This window comes from Oncorhynchus keta, chromosome 14, assembly GCF_023373465.1.
Source record: "Oncorhynchus keta strain PuntledgeMale-10-30-2019 chromosome 14, Oket_V2, whole genome shotgun sequence".
Classification (NCBI taxonomy): domain Eukaryota; kingdom Metazoa; phylum Chordata; class Actinopteri; order Salmoniformes; family Salmonidae; genus Oncorhynchus; species Oncorhynchus keta.
The window spans coordinates 27,333,591-27,350,397 of record NC_068434.1 but is presented as its reverse complement, the minus strand read 5'-3'; the positions used below and the strand labels follow the sequence as shown (position 1 = coordinate 27,350,397).

At 44.1% G+C, this 16,807-nt stretch overlaps 1 protein-coding gene across 6 annotated transcripts in view; it reads left to right on the top strand.

The window, feature by feature from the left end:
* Positions 1-1,473: 1,473 nt before the first annotated feature.
* Positions 1,474-16,807, top strand: part of ep400 (E1A binding protein p400) — a 38,416-nt gene continuing 23,082 nt past the window's right edge. For 4 of the 6 annotated variants that reach the window (XM_035785469.2, XM_035785468.2, XM_035785470.2 and 1 more), the window contains exons 1-24: positions 1,474-1,657; positions 2,460-3,791; positions 3,903-4,010; positions 4,146-4,227; positions 4,483-4,596; positions 6,294-6,676; positions 6,776-7,066; positions 7,161-7,346; positions 8,110-8,250; positions 8,351-8,429; positions 8,525-8,574; positions 8,673-8,727; positions 8,845-8,934; positions 9,093-9,206; positions 9,365-9,555; positions 9,752-9,929; positions 10,047-10,183; positions 10,424-10,593; positions 10,792-10,966; positions 12,406-12,542; positions 14,767-14,953; positions 15,113-15,282; positions 15,454-15,629; positions 16,204-16,482. In XM_035785469.2, the coding sequence (XP_035641362.1) occupies positions 2,493-3,791; positions 3,903-4,010; positions 4,146-4,227; positions 4,483-4,596; positions 6,294-6,676; positions 6,776-7,066; positions 7,161-7,346; positions 8,110-8,250; positions 8,351-8,429; positions 8,525-8,574; positions 8,673-8,727; positions 8,845-8,934; positions 9,093-9,206; positions 9,365-9,555; positions 9,752-9,929; positions 10,047-10,183; positions 10,424-10,593; positions 10,792-10,966; positions 12,406-12,542; positions 14,767-14,953; positions 15,113-15,282; positions 15,454-15,629; positions 16,204-16,482 (4,792 nt within the window). In that variant the 5' untranslated portion in view covers positions 1,474-1,657; positions 2,460-2,492. The remainder of the gene's footprint in view (positions 1,658-2,459; positions 3,792-3,902; positions 4,011-4,145; positions 4,228-4,482; positions 4,597-6,293; positions 6,677-6,775; positions 7,067-7,160; positions 7,347-8,109; positions 8,251-8,350; positions 8,430-8,524; positions 8,575-8,672; positions 8,728-8,844; positions 8,935-9,092; positions 9,207-9,364; positions 9,556-9,751; positions 9,930-10,046; positions 10,184-10,423; positions 10,594-10,791; positions 10,967-12,405; positions 12,543-14,766; positions 14,954-15,112; positions 15,283-15,453; positions 15,630-16,203; positions 16,483-16,807) is intronic. The other 2 variants (XM_035785471.2, XM_035785472.2) reach the window with 2 other exon arrangements.

Here is a 16,807-nt window from a genome sequence, read left to right as displayed (position 1 = left end):
GTAGCTAATAGATACACACGAATGCACACACATGTACACACACATTTCTTTGAAGATATTAAGTATTAATGTCTCTTTCTCCCTCTGTGTTTCTCCCATTGTGTTGGTCTCAGGCAAACAGTGTATTGAGAGACGCATCCTCTCTGCTCGGCAGACTGCATAGTGTGATTGAGCTTGAAGCTTTTGGACTATAGCTACAAAATTAGCTGAAGCTTTTGAGCTTGGTTAGAGCACCTCCAGACCCTCTGGTGTCCCTCTGTCCTCTGTGAAAATGGAGCTCCTCGCTGTTGACACAAAAAAGCACTTTGAATGGAACATGCTCAGTGACAAGACCACTGATATAGTAATAATATATAATATAATAATAATAATATATGCCATTTAGCAGACGCTTTTATCCAAAGCGACTTACAGTCATGTGTGCATACATTCTACGTATGGGTGGTCCCGGGAATCGAACCCACTACCCTGGCGTTACAAGTGCCATGCTCTACCAACTGAGCTACAGAAGGACCACATATAGCTTCTCTCAACCCACAGACTAGCACCAAACATGTTTAGTACCACAAGGGAGAAGACGAGGATTGTGGGTGGTTCTGACTGACTCCACTCTGAGAGCCTTGTGTGTTGTGGTTGTGTGTCATGCTACAGTATGTTCTGCCAGTCCAGTAGTATGCTACTGTTATCTACTGGATTTATCAGGCATCATTGGATAGAGTAATTATTATTGTATTTTTAGTACGATTTTGTGTAATTCTGGGCTTTTTTTGTGGTTGGCTTTAATCTTTAGTTTTTATATTACTGCTTGTGGCTATACATTTGAATGTACCTATTTCTGAAAGACAATGGTATCCACTTTCTGAAATAAAAATGAGGTACCTTTTAAATGTCTTCGTAAATATATTGAGTAATTGTTTTGACTGTATGTTGTTCTTGTTCACCAAAACCAATCTACCACAATCAGTTTCATATGAGAAAATTGTGTGAGAATAGTGATTATAATAAAATCTCTATAACATTTTGCGGGATGTTTCTGTTGTACTCTACACTTGCCAGCTGCTCAGCAGAACATTTGACCAAATCCAGATCTACAGTACAGAGGAGGCATGTTTTGATGAGAGGCATTGGTAGGTGGAGATGGAAGATAAACCTACTACAACATTTTTAATGGTCCTAGTTCATGACTATATATATTGAGTTTGACGCATCTTTATAGTGTAAAGAAATGTTTTGCAGTTGGTTTTAGGGAAGAAAATATATAAACAATTAATATAATAAAGTAGCATGAGAGAATCAATTGGCTATAGCGAGGTTATTTCAAGTTCCTTAGACTAAACTATTTGTGGTTAAGGGCAATGCGCCCATAGAGGTACTAGAAATCATCTCCACTCTATTGTATGTTGAGGGGTTGGTTTACATTATTGTCAATCAGCACGAGTCCAGGGTTGTTCACTTCCTTTGAAACGGAACTGCTTCCGGTTCTTCAAGGAATAGATAGAAAAAAAATAAGGTGGCCACCGCCATGTTTCAGAATTAAATATGTCCAATGCATTAAATGTAATATTGCTGTATAGCAGTATTTACACTACATAATTATTGTCTTTGTTTTAAAGAATACGTTTTGATTGATGAGACTACCGCTGGAGTTGTATTTGCTGTAAGTAACAAGATCCGGTGATGTCTATTTACCCTGCGGCTAACATATTAGCTAGCACGCTACTATCGGGGGGGGAAGGAGCGGCATTTCGGCCTTACGTGTGCTAAGTATATGGACGTTTAGATGACTTCTCCAAAAATATATTCTAAGCACCGTACACATTTCATCCATACATGGACAGCGTTGAGTTGCATTGGCTAGTATCATACTAAACCCTAAATGTTATCTAGCTAGCTAGCATATCTGAGCTAGCTAGCTAGAAGGACACGGCCGTGCAAAATTAGCATAATGTAGCTAGCTGGCTACAGCTAATTTGAAAAGCTGTAGTTACAGCGCTAACGTTATGGTTTATTAATCAGTGCGGCTGGTTATGACGGTGGTGTTAGCTAGTTAATGACATAACACAAAATAAGCAAAACAGGTAGCTAGCTAATAATATTACCTAGTTAACGTTAGCTCAATAGCATTGCTACATTGCCTGTCAAATTCTGCCAACAACAATGGTTAGCTAACTGGCTCTATAGCTGTCACTCAAGATGCTTATCTGCGTGTCTCGCCTAACAGTGAATGTCTAGCTAGTTAGTTAGCGTATTTGTGATGAAACTCAACATGACATTTTGCCAAGCCATTCACTAATGGCTTTCAAAATAAAATAAAAAAATGGTAATGTTTCAGTATCGTGAAGTTATGTGCGAAAGTGTGACTGTCCTTGTTACAAAGAATATGTCAATTTGATTGACTAAGATGGAATATAAAATATCACCAATATTGGTTACATGATTTGAATGTTTATCCTCTACAGGTATTGTTTCCCATACAGTAACAGTGTTACGCAATGCACCATGGGAGTGGACCACAGAATGTGCAACGGCAACTTCAGAGATCCAAGTCCACCACTGGATCTGAAGCAGAAGATCACCAGAAGCAGCAGACCATGGCAGTTACTCAACAGCAGGCAACAGCCAACCACCCACAATCAACTGTGACCACGTTTGCATCTGGAGCCAGCCCTTCAGGCCCCCAGTCCCCCAACTACCAGATAATAATGAGCCGCAGCCCTGTCACAGGCCAGAACATGAACATCACCTTACAAAATGTCAGTCAAATGGTGACGGGCAACCAACAGATCACCCTCACCCCGCTCCCCCTCCAGAACCCAGGCTCTCCCGGCTTCCAGCACACAGCCCCGCAGTGGAGATTTGAGCCTGCCCCGTCCTATATCCAGGTCACCTCACCTCTGCCACAAAGTCCCACTCAGCACAGCCCAGTCCCTCTCCAGCGACCAGGGGCACCTGTAACAGGACTGGGTTTGTGTGGACAGAGCCCAACACGCTTTGTTGATGCTGGCATGCTTGTGAGACAAATCAGTCTTGGCAGCCCGCCTGGAAGTGGGCACTTTGTTTACCAAGAGGGGACAGGGCTGACGCAGCTAACTCCAACCACAGCTGGGCAGGTGCAGCTGGCCTCCCCAGGGGTGCCAGGCTCAGTGCGTGAACGCAGTCTCTCCCAGCCCCACTCACAGACGGGAGGCACCATCCACCATCTCGGACCTCAGAGTCCTGTGGCCAGTGGGACTGTTTTGCCCACACTGGGGAGCCCAGGCCACATAACCACCTCCAACTTGCCACCTCAAATCAGCAGTATCATCCAGGGGCAGCTGGCGCGTCCCATGATATTTGAGAAGACTTCACAGGGTATGGTAACTGGAGTGGGGACAGCTGCCACTGTGTCTTTCAGTATGCCCTCCACCATTCCTCCCTCCAGCCCTTCCCTCATTAACCCTCCCCAAGGCATCCCCAATACCCCGCTCACCCCTACCGGCATGTGCTTGGGGTCCGTCAAGAAACAGATACCCAAAAAGCTGGAGGAGATTGCACCCTCAAACCCAGAAGTGGCCCAGCTGAGGAAGCAGTGTCTGGAGCACCACACTAAGAAGATGGAGGGTCTGAAGGAGGTCTTCAAAGACTACCTGATTGAGCTGTTCTTCCTGCAGCACCTCCAGGGGAACATGATGGACTATTTGGCTTTCAAGAAGAAGCCCTGTGTCCCGCTTTTCACTTACCTGAGACAGAATGACCTAGACCTTGAGGAGGAAGAGGAAGAGGAGGAGCAGTCTGAGGTCATCAATGATGAGGTACTGTTAGATTATTGATTGATTTATCATGTCATACATTCAGAATGTCTCTAATTCCTATCCTGTATATAGGCTATACGAATTTAGTTCAAATCTCTGTGCCACTCCCAGGTCAAGGTTGTAACTGGAAAGGATGGACAGGCCGGAACACCAGTTGCCATAGCTACACAGCTTCCACCCAATGTTTCAGCAGCATTCTCTTCCCAGCAGCAGTTCCAGGTAGAGAATGGTGATGGGGCACCAAATGACTGCAAACCCTACACAGACAGGATGGAACTGATTTACCTTTGTCTCTCTTAAATATTTCCTTTTAGATTGCCAAGCTTTTACTAACCCCTGGAAATGTCTCCTCAGGTGCACCAGGGAGCAGTTGGCAGCATGACAAACTCAGGGGACATGGACCCCTTTAAGAGGCAACAGGCAATGGCACAAGCAGGTAAGGCAAGGACAGCACACTCCCGTGGCTCTTTTGTTGGTTTGTTTACTCTCCCTTTTCTTTCTTTTTGTTATTTCTTTATTTTCTTCCCTTAAATTGCTTCTGCTTTTAGATATTTGCCATCTTCTACTAGCGCTGTCTGTAGAAGTCTTAACGCAAGGAAGGAGAGGTGGTCTGTATGGTGTACAGAAGGTCATTGCTGTTTGCCGAGTGTCTTTTTTCCGTTATGAGGGTATTGTGTGTTTTAAATCCCAGATCAGGCTAAGAGGTCCCGGATTGAAGTTGGTCGCCATGGAATGATTTTCCAGCATCCTGGTTCTTTAGGATCACCTGGCGTTCCACTCCAGCAGCTTATGCCAACAGCGCAAGGTAGGAGTGCTACTACCAGGCTGTTCTGTGTTCTATTCAATGCTGCTGGACGTGTCCTTAATCCAAAGAAACAAACTGAATTCCAACAACGTCCCATCGTCTCCAACGAAAACCTCCAAGCAGCATCAACAAAGCGATCTTCATCCATCCGCTGGACAGACACCCCAACAGACCTCAGGAAGTTCAGTCTTAGCTCTCCCAGCATGCTCTTTTTCTCTAGACCAAGGGCTAAAATGGGGAAGAAGATAAAAAATAAAATAAATAAAAACAAGTCTGAAGAAAAGGAGTAGCCTCTCACTGGGAAGATGCCATGTCTTATGATTTGACTTATGTTTTATTGATCATCCGTCTCCATCCGTTTCTTCTTTTCTGAAGTTTTGTTCTTCTCGATCGTCTGTTTGGACGGACTTTCCTGTGCCGTTGGAGCTTTGGTTATTTCGCAAGCGGATCACGGAAAGTGAGAAAGGAGGAACCCTGGAAAAAATTCATGTATTTTCAGTGGGGCATGTTTGCTCATTTTAATGATTGCTTTTTCGTTCCTCCTTTTTTATACTCGTCATCATTCTCATCCATCCGTATCCCACACCCCTGTCCCACTCCGTTGTCTGTCCTTGCATTGTCAACGTGGATTCACAATGCATCTTAATCCTATGTTCAGTTGTCAGTCATCAAGAGCATCTGTTTTTTACTTGTTCCATCATGCTCATCCTTTTGGTTTCCCCCATCTGTTTCCATGGCATATCGTTCTGACTTGGCCTCTTTCCCTCAGTCGTAGTAGGAAGAAGGGGAGCCGGGTAGATGAGGTTTGGTGCAGTCATGATATGTCACAGGTTGGCGTGGGTGTGTCTGTCAGGTCCAGGTGTTGATGTGGTCTAGTTATGTGAGTTAAGGTCAGGGAGGGGTAAGACAAGTGCTGCTTAGTCAGGGTGCACAGCTATGCTCAGCCCAGGCCTGCTATCTGCAAGATCCCATGTGTGTCCTGCTCACTTCTCTGCTTTGCTATGTTCTGTGTTCCACAAAATAACTACATTGCTTCATGCATGCTAAACATCAGGTGTTTTTGTGATTGTGCGTTTTTATTTATTTTCTTCTGTATTTTCTATTTCATTTGATTTGGAAACCTTCCTTCTCAGTCCCTCTGCTGAAGGTGATTATGCATGATTAGTTTAGCTGTTTTAATCACATTTTCTTAAACTTTTACAGAGAATGTTTTTATTTTTGCATTAACAATCTTAGTATTTTATAAATGTAGATGATCACATTGATTTGTATCTTCTGTAATCATTGTGCTGTATAATTTTAGTTTTCACTCTTCCTCAACGGTAAGAACTACACTACTGTTGACTCATAACGTACATCCAATTCATACGTTCTGGGTAGCTGCTACAATAGATGGCGCTGTAAACACTTTTCCTTTTAGAATCTGATCACGTTCAGTCAGTACTGAATAATAATGGCTTACGTATGAGGTACAAGTGGCCCTCTACAAGTGGCCTGACTACTGCTCAGTCCCTCTCTATCTGCACCGTGTAGTCTTATCTTTTAACAGGCCTTCAAACTTCATTCAGAGCAGGATTGTAATGACATGACAACACTTGGATCGAGGAACCACAGAGCAACACTAATTCACAGCCACATGTTATCCTTTTTCCACTCCGTCCCTTTGTGTTCCCTATGACTTGGTTACTGTGCTCCAGGCGGGATGCCCCCCAACCCACAGACAGTCCAGATCCCCGGGCAGAAGCAGAACCAGCCACAGTATGACCCGTCCAAAGGGCCTCCGGTGCAGAACGCTGCCAGCCTGCACACTCCTCCCCCCCAGCTGCCAGGACGCCTACCCCAGGGCACCCTCCCCATGGCAGTCCTGCCCATGGCTCTCTCTCAGCAGTCCCTACTTGTGGATAGCTCAGCACAGGCCACCAATCAGCTCCAGGTGAAGGTGCAGGGGGCTGGCCCCATCATGGCTCCAGTCAACCCCCACACACAGCTCCAGGCCCAGCTCCAGCAGCAGATGCAGTCTGGTATTCACCTCCAAATGCAGCCTCAGCAGCCCCAGCTCATGCTGCAGCCAGCACAGGCCGTGAGTCTAGAGGATAGCTTCCTAACATCTCATGTTTTTGGTTGTTTTCATAGGTTTATAGATCAACGTTTTGTCTTCTCTCTCTCCTCCCTTGATCAGACTGTGGCTCTCACTCGTCCTGGAGCAGACTCCAACCAACCTGGCCAAAGAATAATGACCAACTCCCTGTCCAACCCCTCAATGTCTCCTGCCCCCCTCAACGCCCCCAACTCACTCCCCTCCCTCCACACAATTGGCCCCCTCCGCCCCAACATCAACCCTGCCACACAGTCCAAACTGGCCGGCCCCAACGGCACCTCCACAGTCAAACTGGGAGGCTTTGGTCAGGGCTCGGGTATGCAGTCATCAGAAGGGAGTTCACATGACAAACAAGCTGAACAGGCCAAACTGGTGAGAGGTTTCTCAGAAGTAACTCATCACTGCAAGTGCGTTTGTTTTCCGGCTTCTCATAATGTGACCTCTCTCTGACCCCCCCCCCCTCCAGGAGAGCCAGGTGCACCAGCGTATCTCTGAGCTGAGGAAAGAGGGCCAGTGGTCAGCCAGCAGGCTGCCCAAGCTCATGGAGTCCTCTCGGCCCAAATCCCACTGGGACTACCTACTGGAGGAGATGCAGTGGATGGCAGCTGACTTTGCCCAGGAGAGGAGGTGGAAGATGGCTGCTGCCAAGAAGGTATTGTTACTGTAATTTAGTTATTCCAATATGTTTTCATTAATTGAATTCCCTTAATCTATTTTATGAGAATTTGTAAGATTCTTGTTTGCATAAAATAGACGGAGACCAGTCTTTTCAATAATAGGTAACAGAATTTATTCTCGGAGCGCGCTGCCACGTTACCACCAGCAACAGTTTATATACAATAACATGACGTCATTTCATTGCTTCTAAAATGAATCTCCTCTCGACCGGGTCAAATGGAACTTTAAAAGTTCATTCCAACTCACTAACACATACACAAGACACACAACACAACTGAATTAACTTTTGACTCCTCACCATTATCGATCACCACTTAGCTGACAGTTCTAATTAACAGAAAACCTAGGAATGCACTCACTGCCTTATCTAAAACACCCCAGAGCTCAGTTTCGTCAGTTCAACCATAGGTTAACTACCTTATCTGTTTATTTAATCCACAAACCATTCCTTTCTTCCTAGTTGGAATGGTGTTCATTAACTTTAATTACTCCTTGTCCGTGTCACACAATCCCTTCTTATGAACTCATATTGTTCATCAGATATAATAAAACAGAGTATAAGTTTACTTAGTTAGTTTCATTTAAAATAAGACTATTGTTCAGTCATTTAATCATAATTTTCCTAACAGTATGCTGGCTGAGTTCTCTTATTGTACTTTTACTGAAGTAATGTCTGTGATTCTTATGTACTTGTACATTGTTTCAGTACTACTTGATCATAATTGCATATTCCCCAGCTGGTTCGCACCTGTTCCCGTTACCATGACGAGCAGAAGAAGATGGAAGAGGGATCCAAGAAAGAGGAAGAACTGCGTCTCCGTCACATTGCTAGCACCATCTCCAGAGAGGTGGAGTTCTTCTGGTCCAATATTGAGCAGGTACATTTCTCTTAATATGGAAACTTTTCCATTGTTGTACTTAGACCTGTAGTATCATCGACTCTGTCCCTCTTCATCTGTTCCATTTGGTTTCTCTCAGGTTGTGGAAATTAAGCTGCGTTTCCAGATTTATGAAAAAAGACTGAAAACGCTCAGCCTGCAGAGAGCAACGAGTAAAGGTGAGACTTTATTCAAGAGCTTTTTGAAATTAATGTAAAACAATCTAAATTTCATAATGTCGTTTTGAATATATTGGTTATTCTTTGCGCCACAGGACAAGATGTTAAACCTGCTCTGTCAACCGCAGTGAAAGCTGAAAAAGAGGTAGGTGGCTGTACAGACTCACTCTGGTTGTCCAGAATGTCCAGACACATAGTTAGGTTTTTGCATGGACATGTATTCAAAATTCATCTCATTCATAGGAGCCCAATATGTCAACAAGGAAGCGAAAGTCCAGCGCTTCATTGGCAGAAGAAGGTATGTGTGCAAAACTATTTCTCCAGCGATTTTTACTGGTTTATCATTTGAGGTGTACTGTTGCATTGAACAGTTGTTTACAATGTATCTTGTCTATGGCTTTGTTCTCTCTCTCAGTTCATGATGAGGAGAGCACCATAGAGGAGCAGGAAGCCATGGAGGGGACAGCTGATCAGAAGGCAGAGTTGGGAGATCTGGCTAAAGATGGTCAGCACGATGCACTGTTTTCTCTTACTATAGCTAGTGATCGATTTCTCCCGATTACCTTTGTTTTTGTTCCATTTCTCATTAAGTCATGTAGAGTTTAAAAGCGCCCCTTAATCTTTTGTGTCTATTGAGCCTTCTGTGTCTTGTATTGTTCTTAGCTGAGATGCCGTTGGATGCTTTGATGAAACAGTATGCTGGTGCCTACGCTGACAACTTTGACTGGCCCCAGCCTTCCCCACAGAGTGATGAGGATGGCAGGGATGAGACTGAAGGTGTACCTAAACTCTACATATATACTTCATCTCTATGTACCAATCTGGCTATGTGCCTCATGCTCATTGCTATGCCAAGATTATTAGTTTCAAAGCAAAATGATTTGTAGACTGGTGGTGTTCCTTCAGTGATGCTGATGTAGTCATTGTTCCCTCAGAGATGGAGTCCTCTCTGGACACCCCCCACGAGGCTGTAGTGATAGACTCCCTGCTTAGTGTGGACCAGTATCGAGGTTCTGAGAAGACCAGCCCCCCTGGTGCTGACGGGAAGCCCAAGAAGGACATAGCAGAGGTGGCAGCCTCCACAGAACTCATCCTACCCAAGGGCAGTGCCAGGACCACCACTTCTGTGAGTCATCACATCTCTCACTGAACCAGTTGTTCCCTGTTTGGTGTCATTCAACCAGTTTTTCAATGAGAGGAGTTTGGAAAGATAAATGGGGGGGGGGGGGAATGTAATTTCTGAAATATATATTTAAGAGGACAGTTAGTGGGTTAACATGTACAAACAGGGAATCATTATGACACTTTGCTATGCATCTTAGGGCCGCAGCCAGCCTCCTTTCCTGCTGCACGGATCACTGCGTGAGTACCAGCAGATCGGAGTGGACTGGCTAGCCAGCCTCCACAAGAAACACCTCAACGGCATCTTAGCAGACGAGACCGGGCTGGGCAAGACTGTGCAGACTGTGGCCTACCTGGCCCATCTGGCCTGTCAAGAGGGTAATCTAATTTTTGAAGACTATATTCAATGCTTATCTTTTGTTTATTTACATAAACATGTAGGTATTTTTATGCATGTGAACATCCATATAGACTTAATTTATATGTATTTTTCAGGCATCTGGGGCCCCCATCTGGTTGTGGTGAGGACGTGTAAGATCCTGAGCTGGGAGATGGAGTTTAAACGCTGGTGTCCCGGCCTCAAGATCCTCCTCTACCTTGGCAACAGACAGGAACGCAGAGCAAAGAGAATGGTAACTAGTAATGATATGTTTCAGCCCCGCGATTTTGAGTCCATTCAAGCAGAGAGATTTGAGCAGGACAGCAGCACCAAATGTGACAGTAAATAATGCACACTTCTCATGAATAGAATGCCATAAAGATTGAAATGTTCTTCTCAACCACTTTTTGGCTTCTGCTGTTATTTAAAATGCCCTTGTTTACCAGTTTGTGTTTCTGTCTGTCCATAACTCGTGTTGTTGATCTGTCTCCAGTGGTGGGCGGAGACCAACAGCTTCCATGTGTGTGTGACGTCCTACAAGCTGCTGCTGAAGGACCAGAGCCATTTCCTGAGGAGGAGGTGGAAACACCTGGTCCTGGATGAGGTGCAGCTCATTAAGAACATGTCAGAGAAACACTGGGAAACCATCTTTGCGCTCAAGAGGTAACAACTCTTATTTTAGGGTGGCACCATGGTTACACTCCCACACAGACTGGTCTGCTGAAGGCTTTTTGGTCTCAGCTTAGCATGAAATGAAAGTTTGTTTAGAAGGCTAAACTCTTAAATGTGGTTTGACCTTTTTAAATTGTTAGAGCAAGAGAAACTAAATCAAATGATGTGTTGGTGTGGTTTCTATTCCAGTCAGCAGAGGATCCTCCTGATCAACACTCCACTCCAGAACACACTGAAGGAGCTGTGGACCATGATCCACTTCCTCCTGCCAGGCATCACCAGACCCTACACAGACTTCCCTGTCAAGCCAGGCACAGACCAGAACCAGGACTACTGCCACAAACTGGTCATCCGCCTGCACAGGGTCAGTTGGGGTACAACCAAACCCCTCTTCTTCCTAATGCTTGTGTGTTGAGAGTTTGTCAGTAAGTAGTCATTGACATCCATCAATGTGATGGTGCTTTCAGTTGTGGTATGAAGTGATTGTGTATCTGAAGGCTCTTTCATTCCTAATGAGAGTTTCTGGTCATTAAAGAAGATGTCTTTGCTTAACCCTTTACTCTCGTGGAGATTGTCCTATATGCATAGGGCTAAATTGAAATGTTTCTTATAGATGAAATATGAAAAGTATCTGCATAAGCATGGTAGCAATTGAAAAGGAACAGTTTGGTGATTATGGGGAAATTATTAGATCAAAGGTGAGTGAACAACTGTTCACCTGACACAAAACTAAATCCAAACATAAAATCAACAGTGTAATGTACATTTTTACATTTAATGTACTTTTCACAGCATTTGTTGGTAAGTCTGAAAATACTCTGGATACATTCAGTAACATAAGACTTCCTGGAAAATGTGGGGTAGGTGTGACGACAAATTACAAGGGTTTGAGTGAGAGGACTAACTGGTGTCTCCAAGTAGCCACACACCTTTCCAAAGTGTGTACAGTTCCTAAGCAGTTTCCTAAGCAGTTTCAATGCACTTTTAGGACTGGAAGAGTCTTGAACTAGAGCAGGCACACGCAACCCAAAAACGGTCCATTTTAAATCACAATCTAGCTTAGGTGGGCATCATTTCAGACTGTTATATAGCCAAAATGACAAGCTAAGTTACAAAATACGATATAATAGTTTTGGGCTTTTACAGTGCAATTCAGGGAAACAGATCATTTTGGTGAACATAGAAAGAAGTCATGAGTGTTCAGGTACGTGTGCTGCAGCAAATTTTCTTCACAATAGACAAACCAGCTTATTCTGTTCAGAACAACCAAACATAGTGATCATAAACATTGCCGCACTGTATGTGACATGAGTTTTATGATATAGATATGTGAAGTGCACATTTGGACTCGCGAGTGTTTTGCTGGCTTGCATGACATCAAAGCGGTATTTATTATAATCCTCAACGTCTCATATTTCAAAATACATAGTCCTCTTAAGTTACAGCATTTCCCTCACCCAGAAAAACAAAAAGTCAGCAAAAGTTGCCCAATAAGCGAGAGGGATCGGGCGGGGGGATCGACCAGGCGACGAAGATGCTTAAGTTCAGAACGGCTATCAGTCAAAACCCATACCGTGCTGCGAAGCGCAGAGCCAGAGCTCTGACGTCGTGTGTGTGTGTGTGTGTGTGTGTGTGTGTGTGTGTGTGTGTGTGTGTATATATATATATATCATGTTACTTGTACAGTCACTGCTTTCCAATTTTAAGCATTTGTCAGTGCCACTGGTCATCAGTAGGATTCCCATTTACCAGAGCTGTTCACACCTAGATACCATTCAATCTGACATCCTTTCTCCTCTGCAGATGATCCAACCCTTCATCCTGAGGCGCTGTAAGAGGGACGTGGAGAAGCAGCTTCCTAAGAAGTATGAACACATCCTCAAGTGTCGTCTTTCTAGCAGACAGAAGAGCATGTATGAAGATATCCTCACTCAGCCAGGGTGAGTCAGCCCTCCAGACACCACATAACCTCTGCCTAATGTATGGTAATTAGTATAGTATTTAGTTCTATACTCAGACTGAATATTTGAGCACAGGTTCTATACCTGGAAATGCACGATTATTTGTTAGATGGGGGGATCGATAGTTGCGTATGGCAATATTTTTTGGGTAAGATTTTATATTGTTTTTTGATGCCCAAGTATTAATAAAAAAATATATATATACATACAGTTGAAGTCGGAAGTTTGCTTACACTTAGGTTGGAGTCATTAAAACTTGTTTTTTAACCACTCCACAAATTTCTTGTTAACAAACTATAGTTTTAGCTGGTCGGTTAGGACATCTACTTGACACAAGTCATTTTTCCAACAAATATTTACAGACAGATTATTTCACTTGTAATTCACTGTATCACAATTCCAGTGGATCAGAAGTTTACATACACTAAGTTGACTGTGCCTTTTAAACAGCTTGGAATATTCCAGAATATGATGTCATGGCTTCTGATCGGCTAATTAACATCATTTGAGTCAATTGGAGGTGTACCTCTGTATGTATTTCAAGGCCTACCTTCAAACTCAGTGCCTCTGCTTGAAATCATCCATGACCTCAGAAACCTCGTGGACCTCCACAAGTCTGGTTCATCCTTGGGAGCAATTTCCAAATGCCTGAAGGTACCACGTTCATCTGTACAACCAATAGTACGCAAGTATAAACACCATGTGACCACGCAGCCGTCATACCACTCAGGAAGGAAACACGTTCGGTCTCCCAGAGATGAACGTACTTTGGTGCGAAAAGTGCAAATCATTCCCAGAACAACAGCAAAGGACCTTGGGATAATTCTGGAGGAAACCAGTGCAAAAGTATCTATATCATCAGTAAAACGAGTCCTATATCAACATAACCTGAAAGGCCGCTCAGCAAGGAAGAAGCCACTGCTCCAAAACCGCCATAAAAAAGCCAGACTACGGTTTGCAACTGCACAACTGCACTGTACTTTTTGGAGAAATGTCCTCTGGTCTGATGAAACAAAAATAGAACTTTTGGCCATAATGACCATCGTTATGTTTGGCGGAATAAGGGGCATGCTTGCAAGCCGAAGAACACAATCCCAACCGTGAAGCACGGGGGTGGCAGCATCATGTTGTGGGGGTCCTTTGCTGCAGGAGGGACTGGTGCACTTCACAAAATAGACAATATCATGAGGGAGGAAAATGATGTGGATATATTGGAGCAACATCTCAAGACATCAATCAGGAAGTTCAAGCTTGGTCGCAAATGTGTCTTCCAAATGACCCCAAGCATACTTCCAAAGTTGTGGCAAAATGGCTTAAGGACAACAAAGTCAGGGTATTGGAGTGGCCATCACAAAGCCCTGACCTCAATCCTTTAGAAAATTTGTGGGCAGAACTGAAAGTGTGCGAGCAAGGACTACAATCCTGACTCATTTACACCAGCTCTGTCAGGGGGAATGGGCCAAAATTCACCTAAATTATTGTGGGAAGCATGTGGAAGGCTACCTGAAATGTTTGAGCCAAGTTCAACAATTTAAAGGCAATGCTACCAAATACTAATTGAGTGTATGTAAACATCTGACCCACTGGGAATGTGATGAAAGAAATAAAAGCTGAAATGAATCATTCTCTACTAATATTCTGACATTTCACATTCTTAAAATAAAGTGGTGATCCTAACTGACCTATGACGGAACTTTTACTAGGATTAAATGTCAGGAATTGTGAAAAACAGAGTTTAAATGTATTTGGCTAAGGTGTATGCAAACTTCTGACTTCGTGTGTGTGTGTGTGTGTGTGTGTGTGTGTGTGTGTGTATTATAATTTTTTAAATTTTTTTAATTGCTACTGTAGGTGAGCTAGTCAGCTGTACCTGCGTCAAACTGGTATTTTTCATCTTATAGCTCGTTCTCCTTTTTAAATAGTGAGCCAGCAGTTTTTCAAAACTGTTATTTTCCTGACTGATCAGAACTCGTGTTCTCATGCTCTCTTGTCCCTGTGCAGCAGACCTATAGTGATCAATTTGTTTGGAACATCAAATGGCAGTAAAATCGCGGTATCGAATCGCAATACATATAGAATCAGTATCGGCACCTAAGTTCCCAGCCCTATTATTTTGTTATCAGAGCATTGTTGCTCAATATTAAATTCACTTACCCTCTTTCTGAATGTCTTGCGCTCTGCTCTGTCTTCTGTCTGCCCTTAGAGCCCAGGAGGCATTGAAGACTGGTCATTTTGTGAGTGTGCTGCAGGTGCTGATGCAGCTGCAGAGGATCTGTAACCACCCAGACCTGGTAAACATCAGGGAGACCAGCAGCTCCTACGTGTGTTCCTCTCTGCAGTACAATACCCCTTCCCTGGTGCTGGGAGCCCTGCAGGAGGACCAACGCACGGTAGGACTAGGAGGGTACCAGTACCACACACAGCTAAAACACCTGGAGGTTTAATCCAGTTTATTCTATTTCATTAGCAATGCTCACGTGAGTGACTTGGAATAAAAATTGATTAGATTGGTTTATCAAAACACTTGTGTTCCCTTTGTCTTTTTCTAGAGCCTGGACCTGTCCCTGTTCGACCTGATCAGTAATGAGAACAGACTGACGCGCTACGAGATGGAGGAGGTTCTACCAAAACTCAAAGTCACCCGTCAGCTGATTGAGGAGATCCACAGTGCCCCGGACCCACCGGCCAGACCCAAGCCCTGCAAGATCAAACCCATGAGGTCTGTGCTCCACGCTTCACATCCCATGGAAACCTTAAAAAACACGACATGGATGATTCCAAAAATGGAAGATAAATCACATTTACTGTTTCTATTCTATCATGTTGCATCAGTAGCGCTAGGCTGTGTTGCATGACCTTTGATCTTTATTGAGTCTGATTTTATTGACAGGTTGTTCCAGCCAGTGCAGTATGGCACTAAGCCAGAGGGCCGTCTAGTGCCCATGACCAATACTGTGGGTCAGCAGCGTCCTCCAGCCACCACTATCACCCCCCCCACCACCACCGCCACTACTACTTCTACTGCCCCTCAGCCAGCCAGGGCCGCCACCACCACCACCACACAGGGTAAGACCTCCCTATAGACCCTTTGACAATGCTACACTTTGGTATGCACTGGGGTTTACACGTGTTCCATGCTGTTTTTAAGTTGAATAACTTCATGAAGGAAATCAAACAATAATTACAGTTTGATATTTACTGTATTTGTGTAGTGTGTATCACACAGATAATCTCATGATGTTACCATGTAATGTTTTGTAAAGCATGAGTGTGATTTGAGTTGGTCATGACACTAAAAACTGCTTTTCATAGAAGTTAATTATACTAACTATGCATAGCCTGGGTGTGTCATTACCGCCATTACATTTTCAAATTGTGTGGGTTATGCATGTGTAACTAAAAGATAGTCATCAGCGTCATTTCATAGCAAAATCCAAAGCATTTTACGACTCCAAATTTATCCTAAAGTGGAGAAGTCCAAGGTGAAGATTTGATTATATTGACATCCTCTTTTGACTCTAAACCTATCAATCCAAGACTGGTATAAACCAAAACTTACTGCTGGACCACACCCCCCTGATGTTGTGCTGTTGAATTAACTGACACGTTAGCCCATCCCAAACCCCCTTGTACTTCACAGTGGCCGGGACGGCTATTCAGAAAGCTCAGACTACCTCTCCTACCACCGGCACCACTGGGTCTGCTGTAGCATCCTCTGGGAGCTCTGCCCCTGGCCAGCATGTGGTGGGGGCTGCCCCCCCTGTGGCCCAGGGCCAGGCTCTGTGTGGCTCGGCCCAGCCCACTCTGCCTGGTATTGCCCAGGTCCCTAGGCTGTCCCTAGGCCCCACCCATGCCATCCAGCCCAGCCTGGTTCCCCAGAGACTGGTTCTAACGTCCCAGGCCCAGGCACGGTTGCCTAGTAAGTGGCCTCCTCCCCTTCCTTCACCTCCCTTCAATGTCTCCCTCCACTTTTGGCACAACAGAGAGGGCTGCTCTGACAACAGGCCTCTCTCTCTCTGGGACACTGCTGCTTGGTGTTAGTGTCTTTGCTTTTAAGGAAACAACACTTGTTTGGTCTAAATACAGAGTTAGAAAAGAATGTGAACTATCTGTAAAATCTATATAATTATAGTATTATAATAATATTATGTTAACAGTGTTGTCTAATATAACAAAAACCTTTTACTTTTTTGATATATTTTGAGGTAAAACAAACCATCTTCAGGTTTACAGCTATGGCATTT